This window comes from Schistocerca gregaria, chromosome 3 (assembly GCF_023897955.1).
Source record: "Schistocerca gregaria isolate iqSchGreg1 chromosome 3, iqSchGreg1.2, whole genome shotgun sequence".
In the NCBI taxonomy this organism is placed as follows: Eukaryota; Metazoa; Arthropoda; class Insecta; order Orthoptera; family Acrididae; genus Schistocerca; species Schistocerca gregaria.
In genome coordinates this window covers 207235336-207263260 of record NC_064922.1, presented here as the reverse complement: position 1 = coordinate 207263260, position 27925 = coordinate 207235336, and the positions used below count along the sequence as shown (strand labels likewise).

Genomic DNA, 27925 nt, shown 5'->3' with positions numbered 1-27925 from the left:
CTCACTGCCTCACTGGACTATCTCCAACCCATCTTCAGCCTACTGCTCACCACCGACCACAGTCTCAGACTTTGCCTACGTAAGGACAGTCCAGTGCAACGTCAGCCTCTGATTTTCAGCCAAAAACATTCCAATGTTGTGTCAGTGATTGACCTTCAGCTTAAACCAAGTATCGTGGATTCACATATAGAGATACTGTTACAATATACTGTTAATTATATTTAAGTACAGTTGTTAATTGCTACCTAGGTACAGCAATCGAAGTGTGTTGCTTCTGTCACAAATACTACAAAGAGAAAGAAGATAACTGGCTTAGGGATTACGTCCCAGCTGTGGCTAGTATCCAAATGAACGTTCATGTTTTCCCAGATTACCTGTTTCCTATTCATGCACTACTTAGACTGTTTTTGACTTTTCCCATGCATGTGTGTGCTCTCAATGCCCACTGCCTCTTTTCAGTACGGCATCTCAACCCTCAGGCATCTTGCCGCAGCTCCTGATTTGCGTACAGTACCTATAACACAGCTTCGAGCTTCTCTTACTGAAGTTAACCCAACGAGATACCATCTTTACCCGGTAATCGTCGGCGCAGCCTCTGCTACTTCAGGAATTCAGTGAAGAGTTGGAGCCTTCGCTGTCTTCGTCACATGGTTGAAACAGTACATTGTGGTTTCTATGATTCAAGATGACACTCGACAATGAGCTTACTCTGGTTCTAATACATATTACGACCTACAGTCCCATAACGTTGGTGCTGACATTGCTCCTCTGTCCTACGTTCAGTTATACACTACTGGCCATTACAATTGCTACACCATGAAGATGACGTGCTACAGATGCGAAATTTAACCCACAGGAAGAAGATGCTGTGATATGCAAATGATTAGCTTGTCAGAGCAGTCACACAAGGTTGGCGCCGGTGGCGACATCAACAACGTGCTGACATGAGGAAAGTTTCCAACCGATTTCTCATACACAAACAGCAGTTGACCGGCGTTTGCTGGTGAAACGTTGTTGTGATGCGTCGTGTAAGGAGGAGAAATGCGTACCATCACGTTTCCGACTTTGATAAAGGTTGGATTGTAGCCTATCGCGATTCCGGTTTATCGTATCGCGACATTGCTGCTCGCGTTGGTCGAGATCCAATGACTGTTAGCAGAATATGGAATCGGTGGGTTCAGGAGGGTAATACGGAACGCCGTGCTGGATCCCAACGGCCTCGTATCACTAGCAGTCGAGATGACAGGCATCTTATCCGCATGGCTGTAACGGATCGTGCAGCCACGTCTCGGCCCCTGAGTCAACAGATGGGGACGTTTCCAAGATAACAACCATCTGCACGAACAGATCGACGACGTTTGCAACAGCATGGACTATCAGCAAGTAGACCATGGCTGCGGTTACCCTTGACGCTGCATCACAGACAGGAGCGCCTGCGATGGTGTACTCAACGACGAACCTGGGTGCACGAATGGCAAAACGTCATTTTTTCGGATGAATCCAGGTTCCGTTTACAGCATTATGATGGTCGCATCCGTGTTTGGCGACATCACGGGGAACGCACATTGGAAGCGTGTATTCGTCATCGCCACACTGGCGTATCACCCGGCGTGATAGTATGGGGTGCTATTGGTTACACGTCTCGGTCACCTCGTGTTCGCATTGACGGGACTTTGGACAGGGGACGTTACACTTCAGATGTGTTACGACCCGTGGCTCTACCATTCATTCGATGCCTGCGAAACCCTACATTTCACCCTTATAAAGGACGACCGCATGTTGAAGGCTCTGTACTGGCCTTTCTGGACACAGAAAATATTCGACTGCTGCCCTGGCCAGCACATTACCCAGATCTCTCACCAATTGAAAACGTATGGTCAATGGTGGCTGAGCAACTGGCTCTTCATAATACGCCAGTCACTACTCTTGATGAACTGTGGTATCGTGTTGAAGCTGCACGGGCAGCTGTACCTGTACACGCCATCTGTTTGACTAAATGCCCAGGCGTATCGATGCCATTATTACGGCCAGAGGTAGTTGTTCTGGGCACTGATTTTTCAGGTATTATGCACCCAAATTGCGTGGAAATGTAATCAAATATCAGTTCTAGTATAATATATTGTCCAATGAATACCCGTTTATCACTTGCATTTCTTAATTTTAATAGCCAGTAGTGTAGGTCGTAGCCAGCGCCTACTCTGACACATTCCAATCTCCTACACAAACTCAGTATTCGAAAGCCTCTTATTACTCGTTACAGGAGTCTATGACCATCCATTCTACATCACAGATTCTCAGTGTTTCTCCAGACCGTAAACAATCCACATTATTCTCCAAGCCACTCCTAGAATCCCTGCCAGTCCTTCATCGTAAACAACAGCCATGTCACCCACCATCACCACCACTGTCATCGCTACCAGTACCATTGTCCACCAGCGCCATCACCCCCAGCACAACCACCAATGGCACTGACGCCTCCAGCGCCAGTGACACCTGCAAAATTGCCAGCACATCCGTCGCTGCCAGCACCGCTATTGCCGGCTCAGCACTGCCGTCCCTGTCACTGTCATTACTGCCAGCACCACCACCACCACCACCACCACCACCACCACCACCACCACCACCACCGTCGCCAGCCCTGCCACCACTGGCCCCGCCACCAATACTCCACTTACGGTGCTCACCCCTCTTTAGTAAGCAGGAGCTTGGCTACCATGCGGCCCCAGCCTTACTCCTATACTTTGACAGTCTCTTACCTCCTCTGCCTTTCTGTCGGACAGCACTCTTGGTGCGGACCCTGCTTGGTTCACGATTTTCTTTTTGATTTTACATTGTCCCCATTATTGGGTTTGACCTGTCATCTTTTCCAGATTTTACAGAAGTGTGTCGTGCAGGAAAGGTGGCCCATTGTGATGTATGCTCACCGCTTGTGCCTTTCTGTACGTCCACCCATCTACCCTTCCATCCTGGCACCTGACCTTCCTGTTGTCATGGTGCACCCAAAACCCAGCACGGTAGGCATTGCCTTGTGGTGGGAGAGTTCATGAAGTACCTGCACGATGGTTCCCCGTGACCACACATGGATCACAATGTCGGCGTCTGCGTTGCTCACTCCCCATGTATGCCATGGAGTATGTGCCTGTCATGACTGGGGCAAGGGAACTCCCATGTAGCCGTTGCTGTGCTGTGGCTGGGTGGCGCGGCTCGAAACGTGCAGCACGCCGAGGCCGCAGGATTACGGAAGCAGAAGTATGCTATGGGAGACGTTCTCCTGTGCTTGCCTAGAGGCTGTGGTATGAATCGAAGATACGCTGATAGTTTACGAACCACTGGCATTCGCTCATGCTTGATGTCTTCCTAGACGGCGATATCATCTTTCAGAAGTAATATTGTTCGTGTCTCGGGGCTAGAACCGTGCTATATTGATTTGTGGAGCATTATAGTGAAGTCATGTTGATGTGTTGGCGAACAAATTCGCCTGATGTAAATTCTAAGGAACCCATCTGGGTCGCTATCGAGCGCCATTACCGCGTACGCAAATCAGTGGCCAGTTATTTACGCGAATTACGTGATCTGTTCGTAGACATCGAATGTCACATACCTCCACAAAACTACCAACAAACTGTCGGATCCCTGATACGCAAATCAGCTACGCATTTCGTTCCAAAGGCGGACAAACATAACAGGTGGTCATAATGTTTTGCTTCATGATTGTAGATATAACTTTAATCAAACATTTAACGACACGCGATCACAATGTAATAATATTTCACACGACCAAGACGCAAGACACAATCTCCACCAGAGAACGAAAGGCAAGACATTTATTAATGGGCACAGCAGACTGGGAAAAGAGGGAATGTAAGAAAACAACAATCTAATAGAAATTCAGGGGAATGTTGACTTCCGAGACATCAAAGTATCTGAAACACTACAAACAGCGCAGCAGAAGGCAATTTAAACAGCTACCGAGAAAAGAAAAAAAATCGATATGGAGTGCGGGACGTAACGAAGAAGACGTTTATACCAGGGAACCATTACAACTAGGGAACAACTAAGACAAACAGTATATAGAGTAGCGAAGGAAACTTTTACAACCACTCTCACAGAGACCAAGAAAAAACATTGAACATGTTCATTTCCTTACTACACAAACACAAACACAAAAAAAACACTGACTGAAGAAATGAAAGATGATCCATATCACCAGGATGGAGGCAAATAGCATACTACCTGCTGGATAAACTCCTTCGTGATGATGTCATGACCACAGACTAGGAACCACACAGCACACTGCGAGAACAGCTTGAGGAACCATACCACACAACTACTTTTACCTGCGCTTTTCCTTAAGAGGAGGTTGCGTAAGCGACTGCAAGACTGAGAAAGGATAAGGCCACCAGGCCAGATGGGATCCATTCTGAGGTATTACAACAGGCATCGCCACAGATCGTTCCAATATTAACCAGAATATTAAATGCTGCACTAAGGCTAGTCAGAGTACCAATAGTTTGGAAGAAAGACAACTCAATAATAATCAAAAGAATTCGCGGGCAGTGATCCGTTAGTTATAAAATCATACAGACCTATCTGGTTAATAAATACAATAGCTAGGGCCCAGGAGAGGCTCCTGGAACTGCGCGACCGCTACGGTCGCAGGTTCGAATCCTGCCTCGGGCATGGATGTGTGTGATGTCCATAGGTTAGTTAGGTTTAAGTAGTTCTAAGTTCTAGGGGACTGGTGACCATAGCTGTTAAGTTCCATAGTGCTTAGAGCCATTTGAACCATTTCTCCAATGAACCCTCCTAAAAGTACTGGAAAGAGACGCGAGAGAGTGTGGAGTAGTGGCACACGCAGATGTATTAGTTCTCGTATCGGCTGCCGAAAGAGACCAGATAGAAGAGAAAGCAAGTAGAACAGACAATTAAATAACGGTGCAATACGAATAGGTTAACAGTCGCAAACAATAAAACTGCATACATCTTAATGAGATAATCAGTGAAAAGGAATCGGTGTTTTAAACTTGGGAACACAAGCATAGTAGTAACAAGATATTTAGGGATATACCAAGACGAGAGACATTGTTTCAACGAACATACACGACTGACAACGGATAAAACAGAACAAATACTACAAAAACTGACACGCATAAAATCGGCCAATGACAGATTACCAGCCACATTGATACGAACATACCACTGTGCGCTCTTTGGATCAGTATTGAGCTTTGCTGCGAGTGCATCTACATCTACATGATTACACTGCAATTCACATTTAAGTGCTTGGCAGAGGGTTCATCGAACCACAATCATACTATCTCTCCACCATTCCACTCCCGAACAGTGCGCGGGAAAAACGAACACCTAAACCTTTCTGTTCGAGCTCTGATTTCTTTTATTTTATTTTGATTATCATTCCTACCTATGTAGGTTGGTCTCAACAAAATATTTTCGCATTAGGAAGAGAAAGTTGGTGTTTGAAATTTCGTAAATAGATCTCGCCGTGACGAAAAACGTCTTTGCTTTAATGACTTCCATCCCAACTCGCGTATCATATCTGCCACCCTCTCTCCCCTATTACGTGATAATACAAAACGAACTGCCCTTTTTTGCACCCTTTCGATGTCCTCCGTCAATCCAACCTGGTAAGGATCCCACACCTCGCAGCAATATTCTAACAGAGGACGAACGAGTGTAGTGTAAGCTGTCTCTTTAGTGGACTTGTTGCATCTTCTAAGTGTCCTGCCAATGAAACGCAACCTTTGGCTCGCCTTCCCGACAATATTATCTATGTGGTCTTTCCAACTGAAGATGTTCGTAATTTTAACACCCAGGTACTTAGTTGAATTGACAGCCTTGAGAATTGTACTATTTATCGAGTAATCGAATTCCTAACGGATTTAGTTTGGAACTCCTGTGGAACACCTCACACTTTTCGTTATTTAGCGTCAACTGCCACCTGACGCACCATACAGCAATCTTTTCTAAATCGCTTTGCAACTGTTAGTGGTCTTCGGATGACCTTACTAGACGGTAAATTACAGCATCATCTGCGAACAACCTAAGAGAACTGCTCAGATTGTCACCCAGGTCATCTATATAGATCAGGAACAGCAGAGGTCCCAGGACGCTTCCCTGGGGAACACCTGATGTCACTTCAGTTTTACTCGATGATTTGCCGTCTATTACTATGTGCATGGGCACATCGTCTAAAACTCGCCATGAACAAACGTGTTATCGGGCGAGGGCAGAGGAGTATGTTATAAAGACCTTCCAGAACGTTTGGTACCGCATCAGCGGAAGCACTGTGTGTGGTACTAACCCCGTCGATATTACGATCAGATATCGAGCAGCATCATACGGGCTTAAAATGTTCAGACGTAACAGAACTGAACAGACAACTGGAGTACCAATTCCCGACACGGGTCAGCTCACTCTGGAGGCTAGATACCTGGCAACAAGAACGGTAATGGGCGCCGTGTGGGTATACAACATACTCCCTGATGACATACAGGAGCGGCTGAAGATGAGATACACCGGTCCCAGGCCTGGCGTGGTTAACTTTCTTATCCTACGCGCTTCCACTGCGTCACACTGAGCTAACGACTCGAGCTGTACATGCAGGGCAGCTGGAACCCCGAAACACGCCGGCCTGACTTATAGGCTGTGCAGTAGCCATGGCAACGAGGGAAATATAGAAACGTATTAACAGAGGGTACCATACACAACATGATGCGTAACGAAGACGCATGGAACACACTTTAGTCGACACAATTTCTTCAGCACTCCACACTGAGTACCTAAACGGACGACCACGTCCCCGACTACAAAATATGCAGCACTAGGACAAATTCCGACGAAGACGAAAGACAAATGCATAGAAGTCAACATGATCTTTAAACGTAATCGAGGCAAGCAAATACAGACTGTTGTTGTTGTTATTGTTGTCTTCAGTCCTGAGACTGGTTTGATGCAGCTCTCCATGCTACTCTATCCTATGCAAGCTGCTTCATCTCCCAGTACATACTGCAACCTACATCCTTCTGAATCTGCTTAGTGTACTCATCTCTCGGTCTCCCTCTACGATTTTTACCCTCCACGCTGCCCTCCAATACTAAATTGGTGATCCCTTGATGCCTCAGAACATGTCCTACCAACCAATCCCTTCTTCTTGTCAAGTTGTGCCACAAACTTCTCTTCTCCCCAATCCTATTCAATACCTCCTCATTAGTTACGTGATCTATCCACCTTATCTTCAGTATTCTTCTGTAGCACCACCTTTCAAAAGCTTCTATTCTCTTCTTGTCCAAACTAGTTATCGTCCATGTTTCACTTCCATACATGGCTACACTCCAAACAAATACTTTCAGAAACGACTTCCTGATACATAAATCTATATTCGATGTTAACAAATTTCTCTTCTTCAGAAACGCTTTCCTTGCCATTGCCAGTCTACATTTTATATCCTCTCTACTTCGACCATCATAAGTTATTTTACTTCCTAAATAGCAAAACTCCTTTACTACTTTAAGTGTCTCATTTCCTAATCTAATTCCCTCAGCATCACCCGATTTAATTTGACTACATTCCATTATCCTCGTTTTGCTTTTGTTAATGTTCATCTTATATCCTCCTTTCAAGACACTGTCCATTCAGTTCAACTGCTCTTCCAAGTCCTTTGCCGTCTCTGACAGAATTACAATGTCATCGGCGAACCTCAAAGTTTTTACTTCGTCTCCATGAATTTTAATACCTACTCCAAATTTTTCTTTTGTTTCCTTTACTGCTTGCTCAATATACAGATTGAATCACATCGGGGAGAGGCTACAACCCTGTCTCACTCCTTTCCCAACCACTGCTTCCCTTTCATGCCCCTCGACTCTTATTACTGCCATCTGGTTTCTGTACAAATTATAAATAGCCTTTCGCTCCCTGTATTTTACCCCTGCCACCTTTAGAATTTGAAAGAGAGTATTCCAGTCAACATTGTCAAAAGCTTTCTCTAAGTCTACAAATGCTAGAAACGTAGGTTTGCCTTTTCTTAATCTTTCTTCTAAGATAAGTCGTAAGGTCAGTATTGCCTCACGTGTTCCAACATTTCGATGGAATCCAAACTGATCCTCCCCGAGGTCTGCATCTACCAGCTTTTCCATTCGTCTGTAAAGAATTCGCGTTAGTATTTTGCAGCCGTGGCTTATTAAACTGATAGTTCGGTAATTTTTACATCTGTCAGCACCTGCTTTCTTTGGGATTGGAATTATTATATTCTTCTTGAAGTCTGAGGGTATTTCGCCTGTCTCATACATCTTGCTCACCAGCTGGTAGAGTTTTCTCAGGACTGGTTGTCCCAAGGCCGTCAGTAGTTCTAATGGAATGTTGTCTACTCCGGGGGCCTTGTTTCGACTCAGGTCTTTCAGTGCTCTGTCAAACTCTTCACGCAGTATCGTATCTCCCATTTCGTCTTCATCTACATCCTCTTCCATTTCCATAATATTGTCCTCAAGTACATCACCCTTGTATAAACCTTCTATATACTCCTTCCACCTTTCTGCCTTCCCTTCTTTGCTTAGAACTGGGCTGCCATCTGAGCTTTTGATATTCATACACTTGGTTCTCTTCTCTCCAAAGGTCTCTTTGATTTTCCTGTAGGCAGTATCTATCTTACCCCTAGTGAGATAAGCTTCTACATCCTTACATTTGTCCTCTAGCCATCCCTGTTTAGCCCTTTTGCACTTCCTGTCGATCTCATTTTTGAGACGTTTGTATTCCTTTTTGCCTGCTTCATTTACTGCATTTTTATATTTTCTCCTTTCATCAATTAAATTCAATATTTCTTCTGTTACCCAAGGATTTCTAGCAGCCCTCGTCTTTGTACCTACTTTATCCTCTGCTGCCTTCACTACTACATCCCTCAGAGCTACCCATTCTTCTTCTACTGTATTTCTTTCCCCTATTCCTGTCAATTGTTCCCTTATGCTCTCCCTGAAACTCTGTACAACCTCTGGTTCTTTCAGTTTATCCAGGTCCCATCTCCTTAATTTCCCACATTTTTGCAGTTTCTTCAGTTTTAATCTACAGGTCATAACCAATAGATTGTGGTCAGAGTCCACATCTGCCCCTGGAAATGTCTTACAACTTAAAACCTGGTTCCTAAATCTCTGTCTTACCATTATATAATCTATCTGATACCTTTTAGTATCTCCAGGGTTCTTCCACGTATACAACCTTCTTTCATGATTCTTAAACCAAGTGTTAGCTATGATTAAGCTGTGCTCTGTGCAAAATTCTACTAGGCGGCTTCCTCTTTCATTTCTTAGCCCCAATCCATATTCACCTACTATGTTTCCTTCTCTCCCTTTTCCTACACTCGAATTCCAGTCACCCATTACTATTAAATTTTCGTCTCCCTTCACTATGTGAATAATTTCTTTTATTTCATCGTACATTTCTTCAATTTCTTCATCATCTGCAGAGCTAGTTGGCATATAAACTTGTACTACTGTAGTAGGTGTGGGCTTCGTATCTATCTTGGCCACAATAATGCGTTCACTATGCTGTTTGTAGCAGCTTACCCGCATTCCTATTTTCCTATTCATTATTAAACCTACTCCTGCATTACCCCTATTTGATTGTGTGTTTATAACCCTGTAATCACCTGACCAGAAGTCTTGTTCCTCCTGCCACCGAACTTCACTAATTCCCACTATATCCAACTTTAACCTATCCATTTCCCTTTTTAAATTTTCTAACCTACCTGCCCGATTAAGGGATCTGACATTCCACGCTCCGATCCGTAGAACGCCAGTTTTCTTTCTCCTGATAACGACATCCTCCTGAGTAGTCCCCGCCCGGAGATCCGAATGGGGGACTATTTTACCTCCGGAATATTTTACCCAAGAGGATGCCATCATCATTTAATCATACAGTAAAGCTGCATGTCCTCGGGAAAAATTACGGCTGTAGTTTCCCCTTGCTTTCAGCCGTTCGCAGTACCAGCACAGCAAGGCCGTTTTGGTTAATGCTGCAAGGCCAGATCAGTCCATCATCCAGACTGTTGCCCCTGCAACTACTGAAAAGGCTGCTGCCCCTTTTCAGGAACCACACGTTTGTCTGGCCTCTCAACAGATACCCCTCCGTTGTGGTTGCACCTACGGTACGGCCATCTGTATCGCTGAGGCACGCAAGCCTCCCCACCAACGGCAAGGTCCATGGTTCATGGGCGGGGGGGGGGGGGGGGGGGGGAAATACAGACTACCAACATATAAGCTTAGATATACTAAGCCACTACAAAATAAACCTAATAGCCTGGAACATATAAGGAGACATAAATAGTAAAATCACTTAGTTACCGGTGACTGCACCGCAAGCCATCACTTTAAATCTGTTCTAAGATACACTACTAACCTTAAAATTGCTGCACCAAGAAGAAATGCAGATGATAAACGGGTATTCATCGGACAAATATATTATACTAGAACTGACATGTGATTACGTTTTCACGCAATTTCGGTGCATAGATCCTGAGAAATCAGTACCCAGAACAATCAACTCTGGCCGTAATAACGGCCTTGATACGCCTGGGCATTGAGTCAAACAGAGCTTGGATCGCGTGTACAGGTACAGCTACTCTTGCAGCTTCAACACGATACCACAGTTCATCAAGAGTAGTGGCTGGCGTATTGTGACGAGCCAGTTGCTCGGCCACCATTGACCAAACGTTTTCAATTGGCGATAGATCTGGAGAATGTGCTGGCCAGGGCAGCAGTCGAACATTTTCTGTATCCAGCAAGGCCCGTACAGGACGTGCAATATACGGTCGTACTTTATCCTGCTGAAATGTAGGATTTCGCAGGGATCGAATTAAGGGTAGAGCCACGGGTCGTAACACATCTGAAATGTAACGTCCACTGCTCAAAGTGCTGTCAATGCGGACAAGAGGTGACCGAGACGTGTAAACAATGGCACCCCATACCATCACGTCGGGTGATACGCCAGTATGGCGATGACGAACACACGCTTCCAATGTGCGTTCACCGCGACGGCGCTAAACACGGATGCGACCATCATGATGCTGTAAACAGAACCTGGATTCACCCGAAAAAATCACGTTTTGCCATTCTTGCACCCAGGTTCGTCGGTGAGTACAACATCGCAGGCGCTCCTGTCTGTGATGCAGCGTCAAGGGTAACCGCTGCCATGGTCTCCGAGCTGATAGTTGATGCTGCTGCAAACGTCGTCGAGCTGTTCGTGCAGATGGTTGTTGTCTTGCAAACGTCTCGATCTGTTGACTCGGGGAACGAGACGTGGCTGCACGATCCGTTACAGCCATGCTTATAAGATGCCTGTCATCGCGACTGCTAGTGGTACGAGGCCGTTGGGATCCAGCACGGCGTTCCGTATTACCCTCCTGAATCCACCGATTCCATATTCTGCTAACAGTCTTTGGATCTCGACCAACGCGAGCAGCAATGTCGCGGTACGATAAACCGCAATCGCGATAGGCTACAATCCGACCTTCATTAAAGTCGGAAACGTGATAGTACGCATTTCCCCTCCTTACACGGAGCATCATAACAACGTTTCACCAGGTAACTCCGGTCAACTGCTGTTTGTGTATGAGAAATCGGTTAGAAACTTTCCTCATGTCAGCACGTTGTAGGTGTCGCCACCGGCGCCAACTTTTTGTGAGTGCTCTGAAAAGCTAATCATTTCTTCCTGTGGGTTAAATTTCACGTCTGTAGCACGTCATCTTCGTGGTGTAGCAATTTTTATGGCCAGTAGTGTAAATACACTGCCGGAAAAATGAGTACACATGGAAAGACAACGTTGATTTTGGTTCGAAGACGGCATATGCCACCTAGGGGATAGCAGATGTACTGATATTGGTTTCAACGTCGTCCGCCAACAGACTGCGTAGCAGCATAACTACCAGAGCGCCATCTGTGTCTACCTATTAATAGAGAATGCTCACAGCCAGAAGAAGGCTCATTGTGGTACAAGCGTGCGAAGCGAGCAGGCGACTATGCAACGCACACGCACTCGTGCTACCTACAGCCAACTGGGCGAATTTGAAAGGTGTCAAATTGTAGCCTTCCCAGTGGGACGATAGTCCTTTAGGAGAATTGCCACACAGGTTGGACGTGCTGCGTCAGCTGTGCAACTATGCTTGTACCAGTGGTCACGTGAACATTCTCACACCCGTAGACGATGTTCTGGATGTCCACGCAGCACAGACGCCCGCCAGGATCGTCGTTTTTAAGGGCAGCTGTGGCAGATCGTACAGCTATCACAGCATAGGTAAGAGGGCTTTTGAGCCCAGATGTTTCAACATGAACTGTTGTGAACCAGTTATTAGCAGTGGCACTATGGCCACGCACACCTCTAGCCCGTCTTCCACTCACGGTACAACATTGACGTGTACGGTGCAACTGGTGGCGTCAGAGGATCACTTAGAAGATAAAGGCGATTAAGGCAAATTCTGCCTGCACGCGTTTACGATGCACACCTGGTGAGCGCTGTCTCGTAGAGTGCATTCGTCCAAGACATGTTGGCCCCACCCCAGGCCTTGTGGTCTGGGTTGCGATAAGTTACTACTCTCGTTCACCTTTGGTGTATTTGGAGGCGACGCTAACCAGCGCTTGGTATCTGCAGAATGTTCTTAGACCTATTGTTTTGCCTTTCAAGCAACAGGAGGCGATGTGTTGCTTCAACAGGATAATGTTCGCCCACACACTGTCCGTGACACTCAAAGTGCCCTGCAAGACGAGCAGCAACTTCCCTAGAAACACATTTGCCTATTGGCTCCTGTCTCGGGTTCTTAAGCCGACGTTCATCTAATGATTTTACTGACGTTTCGCCAGCACGAGTGGCTGGCATTGTCAAAGCTTCACCCTCCATTGCCGGTGGTGAACTGGAGCCGAGCTCGCGGTCGCAGACTGTACTTATGTACCTGGCCCGCCAACGTCCGAGGGCTTCTCCGCGGTCATTTCCGGTACGGTTCTCCTCTTGCTACCTGCTACAGATGTCTCACCAATTTAAAATGTCTGGTCAATGGTGGCCGTGCAACTGGCTCGTCACAATACGCCAGTCACTACTCATGACGAACTGTGGTATCGTGTAGAAGCTCCATGGGCATCTGTACCTGTACAGGCCATCCAAGCTCTGTTTGATTCAATGCTCAGGCGTATCAAGACCATTATTACGGCCAGAGGTGGTTGTTCTGGGTACTGATTTCGCAGGATCTATGCACCCAAATAGTGTGAAAATGTAATCACATGTCTGTTCTAGTATAATATACCGTATTTGTCCAATGAATACCCGTTTGTCATCTGCATTTCTTCTTGGTGTTGCAATTTTAATCGCCAGTAGTGTATAATCATTTCATGTACTCCACATGCATTATTGCAAAAAGTAATTCTTGAGTGAATTGGAAACATCTAAAATGGTGGACTAATTCTTTACCGGCAGTGTAGTTCTATAATAATAAAAAAAAGGAAGTAAATTTGAAAAACAAGGTATGTAACATATCCAAAATAAGAACAAATTAAATTTTATCGTCGGTATTATAAAAATTAAGACTCTTAAAAGCAGTCGGAAGTCACTGGCTGGAGGAACCGTACTGAGACATTCTCACTGCCCCCCCTCCCCCCCCCCGACCCCCCCCCCTCGCCACCGCAGAGCTGGACGATTGACGCTCAAGGTGATGGTATAAACCTATCCTGTCTATTCTCTATTTTATACTATCTTTAAATTTTCTTCTTAGAAGTCAGATATACTCAAGCTCATGAATTAAGGATAATTGCAGAATGTGGTGCCACACAACATGGCACTACACAAAACTGGCGCTAATAGCATAGGCACGCAGGGAACACACACGTCACATATCTGTAAGCCCACGGTACTGGTGATAAGTTGAGAACACCGTCCCGAAACACATGTGCTACAAAATGCCAACATACACCGACATCAGTATATGATATGATCACCATGCACACGTATCCAGGCCTCACGACGGGTTGCCGTACTCTGGATCAGGTGGTCGAGCAGCTGTTGGGATGTGGCCTTCCATTCGTGCACCAGTGCCTGTCGGAACTCCTGAAGTGTCCTACGGGTTTCAAGACGTGCAAGCGAAAAGTCATCCGAGAGCATACCAGAAGTGCTCGATGGGGTTTAGGTCTGGAGAACAGGCAGGCCACTCCATTCGCCTGATATCTTCTGTTTCAAGATACTCCTCCACGATGGCAACTCCGTGGGCCGTGCGTTATCATCCATCAAGAGGAAGGTGGAACCCACTGCACCCCTGAAAAGGCGGGCATACTGTTGCAAAATGATGTCCCGATACACCTGACCTGTTACAGTTCCTCTGTCAAAGACATACAGGGGTGTACGTGCACCAATCATAATCCCACCCCACACCATCAAACCACAAAATCCATACCGTTCCCTTTGAAGGACATTAAGGGGTTGGTATCTGGTTCCTGGTTCAAGCCAGATGAAAACCCCGCAAGAATCACTGTTCAGACAATACCCGGAATCGTCCGTGAACATAACCTGGGACCACTGTTCCAATGACCACGTACTGTGTTCTTCACACCAGGCTTTACGGGCTCTCCTGTGACCAGGGGTCAGAGGAATGCACTTTTCAGGTGTCCGGGCGAATAAAACATGTCTGTTCAGTCGTCTGTCGACTGAGTGTCTGGAGACAACTGTTCCAGTGGCTGCGGTAAGGTCCCGAGCAAGGTTACCTGCAGTATTCCTTGGCCGTTTGCGGGCACTGATGGTGAGATATCGGTCTTCTTGTGATGTTATACACTGTGAACGTACCGCACTGTAGCGCCTGGACACGTTTCCTCTCTGCTGGAATCGTCGCCATAATCTTGAGATCACACTTTGTGGCACACGGAGGTCTCATGCTACGACCTGTTGTGTTTGACCAATCTGCAGTCGCCCTAGTATTCTAGCCCTCACAACGTCATCAATATATGTTCTTTGAGCCATTTTCAACACGCAGTTACCATTAGCACTTTTGAAAACGTCTGCACACTTACTCGCTGCACCCTACTCTGACATGCACCAACACACCTCTGCATATGTGGACTGGCGCCACCTTGCGACGACCGCAGGCCAAATGCACCGCATGATCATACCCGAGGTGATTTAAACACGAAAACCAGAGCATTGTTTCACTATGTATCAGCATTATCCTTACTTTATGAGCGTAAGTGTACACTGTAGGACAGAAGGAATGATAATGACGCACCATGGAGGAATTATCCAAATGGTAGACGTGTTTGCACGTACAGCAAACGAACGATTACATTTGTGGAGACACCCTGAACACCGGTGGAAGACCAACCTGGCTGTCGCCTGGCATAAGCCCGACACCAGTGGTGCCATTTCCTTTCACTGCAGGACGCCTTTGTCATTTGCGGCAACCTTCCAGAACAGCGGTGCGTCAACGATATTCTATGCCCCGTTATGTAGCCCTCCATGGCAAGCTCACCTGGGCCTAAATTTCAACAATATAAGGTTCGCCTGCACACAGCGAGAGTTCCTACGGCTTGTCTTCGTTCATGCCAAACAATACCTTGGCCAGCAAGGTCGATGGGTGTCTCCCCAGTTGAGAACGTCTGGAGCATTATGGACAAGTTCCTCAACTATCTCGGGGTTTTGACGATCTAAAGCGCCAGTTGTACAGAATTCGGCACAATATGCCTCAGGAGGACATCCAACAACTCCCTCATTCACTTGCTCACTTTGTGAAGCTCTGTCTCTTGAATAAGTCATCCAATTTGTTGGTAACTGTAATCATTTGTTTGTCTGTATACTGAAATGCGTCGGGCTGTGCTCAGTCTCGTGTTTCGTTCTTTTCTTTCATTAAGCACGCTTGGTCGTCGGTAGGATAGGTATAATTAATCAATAAATTCCGATGTAGATGCGAAAGAGTATAATGACTTTTCTGGAGGCTAGGAATCTACTCTGTAGGAAGCAGCATGGATTTCGAAAAAGATGATCGTGTGAAACCCAGTTACGCTATTCGTCCACGAGACTCAGAGGGCCATGGACACGGGTTCCCAGATAGATGCCGTGTTTCTTGACTTTCGCAGTCGTTTAATGAACAATGAAAGAGCATATGGACTATCAGACCAAGTGTGTGATTGGATTGAAGAGTTCCTAGATAAAAGAACGCAGCATGTCATTTTCAATGGAGAGAAGTCTTCCGAAGTAAGAGTGATTTCAGGTGTGCCGCAAGGGAATGTCGTAGGACCGTTGCTATTCACAATATACATAAATGACGTGGTGGATGACATCGGAAGTCCACTGAAGCTTTTTGCAGATGATGCTGTGGTGTTTCGAGGGGTTGTAACAATGGAAAATTGTTCTGAAATGCAGGAGGATCTGCAGCGAATTGACGCATGGTGCAGGGAATGGCAATTGAATCTCAATGTAGACAAGTGTAATGTGCTGCGAATACAGAGAAACAAAGATCCTTCATCATTTAACTACAATATAGCAGGTCAGCAACTGGAAGCAGTTAATTCCATAATTTATCTGTGAGTAGGCATTAGGAGTGATACAAATGTAATGACCATATAAAGTTGATCGTCGGTAAAGCAGATGCCAGACAGATTCATTGGAAGAATCATAAGGAAATGCAATCCGAAAACAAAGGAAGTAGGTTACAGTACACTTGTTCGCCCACTGTTGGAATACTGCTCACCAGTGTGGGATCCGTATCAGATAGGGTTGCTAGAAGAGAGAGAGAGAGAGAGAGAGAGAGAGAGAGAGAGAAGATACAACGGAGAACAGCGCGCTTCGTTACAGGATCATTTAGTAATCGCCAAAGCGTTACGGAGATGATAGATAAACTCCAGTGGAAGACTCTGCAGGAGAGACGCTCAGTAGCTCGGTACGGGATTTTGTTGTTTCGAGAACATACCTTCACCGAGAAGTCAAGCAATATATTGCTCCCTCGTGCTATATCTCGCGAAGACACCATGAGGAAAAAGTCAGAGAGATTAGAGCCCACACAGAGGCATACCGACAATCCTTTTTTCCACGAACAATACGAAACTGGAATAGAAGGGAGAACCGATAGAGGTCCTCAAGGTATCTTCCGCCACACACCGTCAGGTGGCTAGCGGAATATGGATTATTTATTTATTGTTCCGTGGGTCCAAGTTAAGGAGAAGTCTCCATGGTCATGGAACGAGTCAATACATGAAATTATAACACGATAGTAGAAACAGACAAAATAAAATATAAGAAACATTTTCAGGCGACGATTCGTAAGTTTAAATAAAGAAAATCAACAATGTAACACTGGAATTTGCTTAATTTTTCAGCTCTTCCAGGGTCTCCTCTACAGAATAGAAGGAGTGATCCATGAGGAAACTCTTCAGTTTAGACTTAAAAGAGTTTGGGCTACTTCTAAGCTTTGTGAGTTCTTGTGGTAGCTTATTGAAAATGGATGCAGCAGAATACTGCACTCCTTTCTGCACAAGAGTTAAGGAAGTACATTCCACATGCAGATTTGATTTCTGCCTAGTATTAACTGAGTGAAAGCTGCTAACTCTTGGGAATAAGCTAATATTGCTAACAACAAACGACATTAAAAAATATATATACTGTGAGGGCAATGTCAGAATTCCCAGACTATTGAATAGGGGTCGACAAGAGGTTCTCGAACTTACACCACATATAGCTCGAACAGCCCGTTTTTGAGCAAAAAAATACCCTTTTTGAATCAGAAGAGTTACCCCAAAAATAATACCATAAGACACAAGCGTATAAAATACTCGAAGTAGACTACTTTTCGTGTTGAACTGTCAATTATTTCAGATACTGTTCTAATGGTAAATAAAGCAGCATTTAGTTTCTGAACAAGATCCTGAACATGGGCTTTCCACAACAGCTTACTATCTATCCGAACGCCTAGGAACTTGAACTGTTCCGTCTCGCTTATAATATGCCCATTCTGTCTGATCACGATATCGGTTACTGTTGAATTGTGAGTTAGAAACTGTAAAAACTAAGTCTTACTGTGATTTAGAATCAAATTATTTTCCACAAGACACGAACTTTTATCATGAACTACATTATTTGATACTGTTTCAATATTACACACAAGATCCTTCACTGCCAAGCTGGTGTCATCAGCAAACAAATATTTTTTGAATCACCTGTAATACTAGAAGGCATATCATTTATATAAATAAGAAACAACAGTGGGCCCAGCACCGACCCCTGGGATCCGTAAGTGTGGGTGACAGTTGTAGAGGATTTCCTTTAACTGCTCCCAAAGTCAAAGTGCATGATGAATTCACTCTGGTAGTTAGCGCGGGGGCGAAGATATGGCGTTACACTAATTCTCCCGTGTTTGATCTTTTTTTTCTGAGTAATCATTGAATTCACAAGCAATAAATGTACGTGATTTGAACCTGCGTTTCATTACAGTAGCTGATGGGCCCCACCGCAGCTTAGTAATTATCAGTGTTTGTCCGGGAACACAAACAATTCCAGTCGAAGTGTTAGGGACCGTTTCCGGGTGCGCAGTTCCTTTCTCATTTGGACGATAATGTGTGACTTGCACCTTGAGAGAATATACTCAGTGTCAGTGGCAAAACAGATTGACCGGAGTCTCAACGCAATGGCGTCTTGCATTAAATAATGGCGACCCTTAGCCTGGATTTTATCGTTAGCTTAATCTTCTGATCAAGTCAGACAGATAAATATATGTAATTCTTGACAGTGAAGTTCCTAGGTGACGATTGTATTCGGAAATAGTGACTGTGAGACTAATTTAAATTTTATATGTTAAATCAGGGGACAATGATTAAAATTTGGCTTTGTTTTTAAAAGTGACGGTTATTAAATATAAATTGCTGTGTGCATTTTTCCATGTTGTGTTTTTTCCAGCTCTTACTTCTGACGTTGCTTTATTGTTGTTCGGAGTAGTTGGTTTGTGGATTTTGGAGGAGTCTCCTCGTGCGTTTTGTGTGTTGGTATATATGGAGAAGTCGAGTGTGTTTGTTGGGATACGAAAACGTAAAAAAAAAAATCAGAAATTGCAAATGGAGCCTATGGATGAAAGGTTAGCTGAGATCTATAGAGAGCATGGTTACAGTACCGTAGAGGCAGATGGTGGCTTGTACGTTGTTCGCTGCTTACATTGTAACCTCACAGGGCATCGGGCGCCATGCCAGCAGTCTGCATCAGATCTTTGGTCAGAATGCAGACTGTATGGACATAATATGGGAGCTTCTGGAGAGTGCGCATGTCTGAACGAGAAGGAGAAGGTTATACGAATGATCAAGAGAACGAGAAAGCGATTAGATAATAGGGAAGTAAGAGCTACGTGAATCACATTGATAAAATTGTGTACCAGCTGTTTCAAAAGACGTGATAAATGCGGTTGCAAATAATTGAAGAAACGAAATCTGTGTAATTAACGATTTTCGCAATGGGAAGACCGCTGTTCAGTCAATGAGAAACAAAGAGTCATGGTTCTCTCTGTTCCTTCCTGGAGTGCTCCTCGTTATGCAACAAGTGTCACATACCGAGGATTACCCAATGCAAATCCTTGGATACGTGCTGTACGAATTTTTTGTGAGGGAAGTGCTTACTGGCATTCGAAAGGAGGCATGTGGTGTAGGTGAATCAGTGCCTCGACTACGCGAAGAAAGGTATCCGTCGACGCAGGCTGTGGCGAAAGGTAGCTTCAGTGATTTCGACAATCCGAAATGGGCATACGAAGACGTAGACATACGAAGATATAGACGCAGAATGAAGTTGTAGAGCTATAGGTGGAGTGATATCTGAATGAGTTGTGTGCCAGTGATAGAACGTTATTAGCAAAATCAGTTTCCGAGAGCGTTGCTTTGGTCCCACCAGTAAATTCCATAATACCAGTAGGCACAACGGAACTCTGAGAGGTTTTGGTGGACAAACGCAACAATGAGATAGACGCGGTATCATGGTAAACGAATGTGAATGCGGACGTTTTTGACGTTGCGAGATGTGTAAGGCAGAATTCTGTGAACCTGCTAGGGGTGTATCTACATCCACATCTACATGATTACTCTGCAATTCACATTTAAGTGCTTGGTAGAGGGTTCGTCGAACCACAATCATACTATCTCTCTACTATTCCACAAGGCCTAACTGGTGCGACATCCACCCTCTTTGAGGAACTGCGAGCTCAATGTGACGAGATGATGGTCGCCAAACGTGAAGCCCTGACAGTGACAGAAGCAGCGAATAAACGGATAACGAAGATGAGCAGCCAGCTTCAATACCTGATAGTGTGTGCGTTGAGGGATGCGGCAAAGACGACAGAGATTATACTGTAAAGAGCAGACCCTTCGGATCGTAGAACACAAGAAAGAAGACCAATGGTTATAGATCTACGTAGCGAGTCGGAGTCGGCTTTGGTAGACATGGAGGAGCAATTAGCAGTTGCGGCTACGACTTGTAACAACTTCCCTTGTTGCAACAACAGACTGACAAGGGCGAAAGCCACAAGTCTTACGACAGCCGCAAGTTGAAGGTTTAGCCGCACGTGTACAAACATTAGAAGCGAGTGTGGACCAATGATCTGTGGATTCGGAGAGGTGAATATCCGGGGCAGTAGAACGACTGAAGGAAAACAACCGTGACGTGATGGCAGAAATAATTAAGGAGATATGAGATTTTAGGCATAATGAGCCAGAGACAGGTAGTAGTCAATAGGGTACCTGAACACAAACTTACCTTCCACAAATTCCAAACATTTTGGAATAGTGGCAAGGAAATCCATCCAGTCCCCTAGATTTGCCATTTCCCTGACCTGCTGTCCCCTACTTGGCCTGTGAGGCAATATTTGAATTTTATATTGGAGTACCTTGATGCTGAAGCCGTATCAAACATGCGTGGGACGAGATTAAGCTGCGCATCGTTCTCGGAATTCGAACTAACATTCTTGACTTGGTACTGGCCACGAGAAATGCAGGAGCGAGTGGAACATAATGTCATTATGAGACCCATGTCTAATGAGTTGGGGTGTGATAATCCCGTGATGTTCTTGGCTGAGTGCTAATGGACAATGAGTTTCTTCATGTCTACTTGAGAGGCTCTGATCTCCTCAGAGTTTGTTATACGAAATTACCAAGCGCATATCAAGAAGCTCTAGTGGGGCGATGTGAAGGCAATGTGGAAACCTTCCGGTAAAATATGAACGAGTTCAAAAATGGCTCTGAGCACTATGGGACTTAACATCTGAGGTCATCAGTCCCCTAGAACTTAGAACTGCTTAAACCTAAGTAACCTAAGGACATCCCACACATCCATGCCCGAGGCAGGATTCGAACCTGCGACCGTAGCGGTCGCGCGGTCCCAGACTGAAGCGCCTAGAACCGCTCGCTCGCACCGGCCGGCAGTAGTGCGTCGTCCGAAGTCACGAGGAAGTCAGAAATAATGCACGAAAGAATCTGTCTCCTTCAGTACATAGGTACGGAGGGTACGTGAGACGGCGCGAGACAACTAGCTTACGTCATTATGCCTACGCAAAGATAATCGAAGTAGAGTATATGATGATGGCGACGCGAACTCGATCCACCGTAGTAAGGAAAAGAATCGAACGCATAGGAGCTGCACGAGCCCCGAATTCTCGCGACGCCGCATTCAACATAGTCATTGCAGTGGAAGTAAGCTGTATTGAGATTGTGTTGATGAAGATGGTGAGAAAGAGTTGGCAAGAAAGGTTCGTCCAGAGTATTATAGGAGTATAGAAAAATGATGCTGTAGTTATACATTAACAGATGGTAAACATGTGTTTGCTCTAGTGTATGGTGTATTAGTTAATATGTACTTGATGGTCCTAATGTAATTTAATCTTTTCCTTATTTCTTCTTTTCTCGAGAACACCTGTCTTTCCCTGTCCTTAGATTTAAGGTACACTACTGGCCATTAAAATAGCTAAACCAAGAAGAAATGCAAATGATAAACAGGTATTCATTGGACAAATATATTATACTAGAACTGACATGTGATTACATTTTCACGCAATTTGGGTGCATATATCCTGAGAAAACAGTACGCAGAACAACCAACTCTGGCCGAAATGACGGGCTTGATACGCCTGGGCATTGAGCCAACAGACCTTAGATGGCGTGTACATGTACAGCTGCCCAAGCAACTTCGACACGATACCACAGTTCATCAAGAGTAGTGACTGGAGTATTGTGACGAGCCAGTTGCTCGGCCACCATTGACCGGACGTATTCAGTTGGTGAGAGATGTGGAGAATGTGCTGGCCAGGGCAGCAGTCGAACATTTCCTGTATCGAGAAAGGCCCGTACAGGACCTGCAACACGCGGTCGTGCATTATCCTGCTGAAATGTAGGGTTTCGCAGGGATCGAATGAAGTGTAGAGCCACGGGTCGTAACACATCTGAAATGTAACGTTCAGTGTTCAAAGTGCCGTCTAAGCGAACAAGAGGTGACCGAGACGTGTAATCAATGGCACCCCATACCAACAGGCCAGGTGATACGCCAGTATGGCGATGACGAATACACGCTTCCAATGTGCGTTCACCGCGATGTCGCCAAACACGGATGCGACCATCATGATGCTGTAAACAGAACCTGGCTTCATCCGAAAAATGACGTTCTGCCATTCGTGCACCCAGGTTCGTATTGAGTACACCATCACAGGCGCTCCTGTCTGTGATGCAGCGTCAAGGGTAATTGCAGCCATGGTGTCCGAGCTGATAGCCCATGCTGTTGCAAACAGAGCGAAATTTCAATTTGTTATTACAAATGTAAGGTTTTAATTTAACTCGCCCTCGTAGTTTTTCCTTACCAGTACCGTGAAGACCTGAGCTTGTGACTTCGTATGTGTGTACGTCAAAGATAATAGCGAGAAACTTGAAGTTGACAACAATCTTGCATTGCAAACAGTTCAGCTTATTGTCAAACTGAAGTCAATGTATATTGTATGAAAACGTGATATCTTTTCTTCTGGCCATGTCCGAAAGAACAGACACAAAGCGAAATCCACAGCTGAAGTACATATCATGTAACTTGAAGGTGGATGGGGGAGAAAGGAAAGGAAAGGGATGGGACTGATGATATCAGCTGCATCGGGACTTTATACAGAATCAGCAATGACGAGTGAAAATGTGTGCTGGACGTGAACTCGAATTCGGGATCTTTCACTGACTAGGCAGTGGCAGCGCCACAGCTGCACAGTATTAGTCGCTAAGGCGCGGAACATCTCGGCTGGCTCTCACCCCCACAGAGCGCCTCAGTCTCCGACCATGAGCTCTGTGCTTGCTAATTTTAGATTCTCATCGGAGGTCGAAAGCAAAAGTGCATCTGCACTGTTTGTGAATTCATAGCCCATAGAGGTATATCAGTTATATGAGTGCGTGATGTCCGTTCTTTCGAACAGGCCAGAAGACACGTTTTCATTGATCCACGCTCCAATCTCGATGATATTGCACCCACAGAACCGGAATTGAAGATGTCGTTGGTTCAATGTGGGAACGAGCAGAAATCGTCTTATGTGAAGACCCACGTTCAACAATGAGCGTGCCGAGCGAGGTGGTGTAGTGGTTAGCACACTAGACTCGCAATCGGGTGAACGACGGTTCAAAACCCGCGTCCGGCCTTTCTGATTTAGGTTTTCTGTGAATTCCATAAATCGCTTCAGGAAAATGCCGGAATGGTTCCTTTGAAAGCGCACGGCCAACTTCCTTCCCCATCCTTCCATTATCCAATGGGACCGATGACCTCGATGTTTGGTCCCCTCCCCCACATCAACGAACTGCGCGCTTAACAGTGCCTCCAAAAATCTTGTCCGCACCGGGGCTGCACTCTGTCGCCGGATCTTCCACTGGTCCGTATCGTCGCAGTGATAATCCCCCATTCGTTTCTGCTTCGCTTGCATACTTTTCTTACTTCATCATGTGCCATCAACGTCACCAGGCGGCTTTCAGTCTCGCAGTGTGCTGTGATCATAAGGTTTTTGTCTCAACACTGTACTTTGCAACACGCATTTGGGCCCACAGATGAGGCATTAAGAAAAGACCGACTTCATACCATGGACAGGTTCCACTACAGTTGTTCTTCATTGTAAAACGGCTTGCTTCTCAGCAAGCTGGCTCAGTGAATGGACGATAGGTGTTATTGTGGTAATTCAGCTGTGCGAATATTGAGAGGGTGGGAGAGTGTGTCAAACTAGGAACAGACGATGAATGTCATCCAGGTATACTGCCGCCATGTTTATGTTCTACTGGTGCAAATGGAGTGGGATGTACTGGGAACTGGCGATCAATTCTACTCAACTGGGCCGGTACTTTTCTGCAGACTGATCGATCCTCAAATATGGGAACTGACAGAGTGTGGGGGCTCTATTCTGGAGCGGCTCTGCAGATGTCCTTATTCAACTTCGTGGTAGGATTGCACCGAAACTCGACTGCGCCGTATTTACTGTCACGTTTTAAGACGAACAGCGTGACAACTGGACAATCCAATCCACTGAAAGAATGAACTAATCTAAATTGGGTCACCAATTATCCTAAGTATTCTGAAACCCATTAATATTTCAACACCACGAATGCATCAAAGTGACATGTAGTGTAACTTATTATGTGCTTGGACACGCAAACGATTAGCATTTTAGCACAACCGCACGAAATGAGGACTAGCGCCATCTAAATTATGTACATAATGTAACATTAAGCAGCGAGTTTGTTATTCGAAATTCTCATTTGAATATTGGTTGCTTGTGAAAAGATCGTGATACGTCTCGTGGAAGAAGGTGAGACGTCTCCATCCAGTTGACGTCAGGATCGCGGCCCGTCTATCTATACTGCGGTTTATCGTACCGCGATAATGCTGCTCCAGTTGGTCGGGTTCCCGTGACTGTCACGCGTATCTGGACTCGATGGACTACGAAGGGCTACACTCAGTGTCCTGTGATGTATCAACAGTCCCGCTCAACAATCAGATATTGCGCTGCATGCGAATGAATAAACCGGGAAAACTAATAGTAATTCCAGAGACATCGATTACAGATACCTGTTACAACTAATGCAGGTGAACGTCTGGCAAAGGAAATTAAAGATTAGCGATAAGAGCCGTAGGGTCTCCAGTATATTCACAGAGATCAGGAAGCGGTTAATCTTGAAAGATGTGAATCGTGGCAGAGGCATGACTCTTTTCACTACTGGGTTTGGCCCGTATCCTAAGCATCTAAGGAGCATGACTATAGATCAAGAGACTGCTCTTCCATGTGAGCATTAGAACCCCCTCAACACATTGACCTATACTGTCAGCGGTACAGGAATTTAACTCTTTGAGGGGCAGGCAAAACTGTAACTAACCACATACGTAGACGGTTTCAATGGGCCGTGGTCACTGTGGCTAACCACATAATATTTTCTCCCTTTACCACTCATGGGCCAGTAGTCTCTCTGACAACCAGCTAATTGTTGCCTAAAATGCCGCTAGATGACAGTGCAGCTATTCTGCGCGAATTTTTGCCGCCTATTCAGAACAATAGTTGATACTTCTTAACTGTTAGCACTGTTCTTGGAAGCGGCGTGTAGTATTCTCTGTAGCTCTTCTTTATACGACTATTTGTGGTTAGTAATTGCTTATATTTATGTGTTGAACACATATAAGTTTTCATGTAATGTAACTTTAAATAGAAATAGAATTATCAATGTTTTATTGACAAATTTCTGTGTGGTTATTGCTGCTAACCACTGCCCTTGTGCTCCACGCAGTATATTTTCTTCGTCTCCATCGAATATGTCTAGCCGAAAAGGAATAACTGAGAACGAATGTTACCGAATTTTATTTGAAGAAATACCTTCTAGTGACAGCAGTGTTGACAGTGATGGCACTGATGGAAATTACCCCACATTCACGACTAGCTGTTCCAGTTCTAGCCCTGTGTGCAGTCGTGTGGTTTTAAATTTGACCAGTGGTCTTCGTGGAAAGAATCACATTATTTTCATGGACAATTATTTTACATCATATGATCTGTTCAAGGACCTAATATCCAATGGTGTGTACGCTTATGGAACAATAAATACCAGAAGGAAAAACATACCAAAACTCAAGGAGGAAAAGGAACTGGAAAGAGGGGAATTCGATTACAAAATAAGCAATGATGGCATAATAATCTATAGATGGAAAGATAACAGGGCAGTCAACTTGATCTCAACGTGTCATTCACTATTAGATGTGTCCACAGTAACTCGAAAAATGAAAGATGGAACAATAACCAATATCACTTGTCCAATTGTATTGAAAGACTTCAATTCCAGTATGAACTATGTGGATAATTTTCATCGACTAAAGTCAGACTATGCTATTGACAGAAAAAGTAAGAAATGGTGATTGAGATTGTTTTTTCACTTTTTTGCCTGCAGTGTGACAAACGCTTTCATTATGCACAAAGAAATCGAAATGGAGCAGTTCTCCTGTAAATACTTCCGTCAAGAGGTGTACAAAATCCTGTTGGCTCCAAAAATAGTTTCAGTGGCAGCTAATTTTGCTTCTGTATCCCAAAATAGTACAGCAACTCAGATCAAATCACACAAACCATAGGTAGACGAAAGTATTCGCCACGAAAGCAGTAAACATCAACCAATTCACTCATCATCTAGAAGATGTGCAGTTTGCAGTTTAAAGAAAAATCCATTGCGAACAGTGTGGATGTGTTCAGTGTGCAAAGTACCTTTGTGTCTGAGAGCAGGCAAGAATTGTTTCAAGAGATACCACGAAAATTAAAAACTAGTTATTTCAAAGTTCAACCACCAAATATCGAATTTGCATACTGTAATGGGGTGATGGTTACCTGTAGTGACCACATTTAATGTTAATATTTTGTTGTTCTTAGAGTGAATTTTTGCAAACTCAATGTATAAAACATGTGAAACAAATGTGTTAAAAGTAAAAGAAATTTGAAATTTGCAAATAAATTTTCTTGCCCCACTAGCGTAAATTTTAGTTCTGTTTACCTGCCCCTCAAAGAGTTGACACAAGTTACACACGACTAACTTCATAAGAATATAAAAGAGGAATACCAATGCACTGACTTCAACACATATTTTTAGGACACTGTGTTCGGGACGAAGACGGTTCGTATCCCCTTTCAGTCATTCAGATTTAGCTTTTCCGTGATTTCCCTATCGCTGAAGTCAAAATCCGGAACGAGTCCTTCGAAAGGCAACTGCCGACTGCCTTGCCCAGTACGAGCTAGTACTCTGTCTCTAATGATGTCGTCCGCGACGAGACAACGAACCCTAAAAAAAAATGGTTCAAATGGCTCTGAGCACTATGGGACTTAACATCTATGGTCATCAGTCCCCTAGAACTTAGAAATATTTAAACCTAACTAACCTAAGGACAGCACACAACACCCAGTCATCACGAGGCAGAGAAAATCCCTGACCCCGCCGGGAATCGATCCCGGGAACCCGGGCGTGGGAACGCTACCGCACGACCACGAGCTGCGGACCAACGAACCCTAATCTTCCTTCTTTCAATATACTTGTTGAAAAAATCCTGTGTGGTACTGACCCTTAGAAATACTCTAGAAGATGACGAACAAATGTAGTGTAGACACTCTTTTTAGTAGACACGTTACATCATCTGTTCTGCAAACAAAACAAAATGTTGGTCTACTTTTCTCGTTGTGGGGAGAGTTTATCACGAAATTTCAATCACCAACTTTCTCCTAAGCATGTGGCGGTTTCTATATGACAATATGTTCAGTTCTGTAAAAACTGAAGGTATACTATACACTAGTAAAAAATTATTTACAAAGTAAACATCTCATTGCACCTCTCTCACATTTAGTTACAGAACATTCCAATACAATGGTTCTTGACATTTGTGGATACTTCTAGAATGTACCACAACCGAATAT

General features: G+C 44.7%; 1 protein-coding gene across 1 annotated transcript in view; it reads right to left on the bottom strand.

The window, feature by feature from the left end:
• Nucleotides 1-475: 475 nt before the first annotated feature.
• The window catches only part of LOC126355311 (forkhead box protein D1-like), a 121700-nt gene continuing 94250 nt past the window's right edge, over nucleotides 476-27925 (bottom strand). Inside the window, exons 2-3 of the mRNA XM_050005603.1 lie at nucleotides 2446-2688; nucleotides 476-514 (exon numbers count right to left, since the gene is read on the bottom strand). Coding sequence (XP_049861560.1) covers nucleotides 476-514; nucleotides 2446-2688 — 282 coding nt within the window. The remainder of the gene's footprint in view (nucleotides 515-2445; nucleotides 2689-27925) is intronic.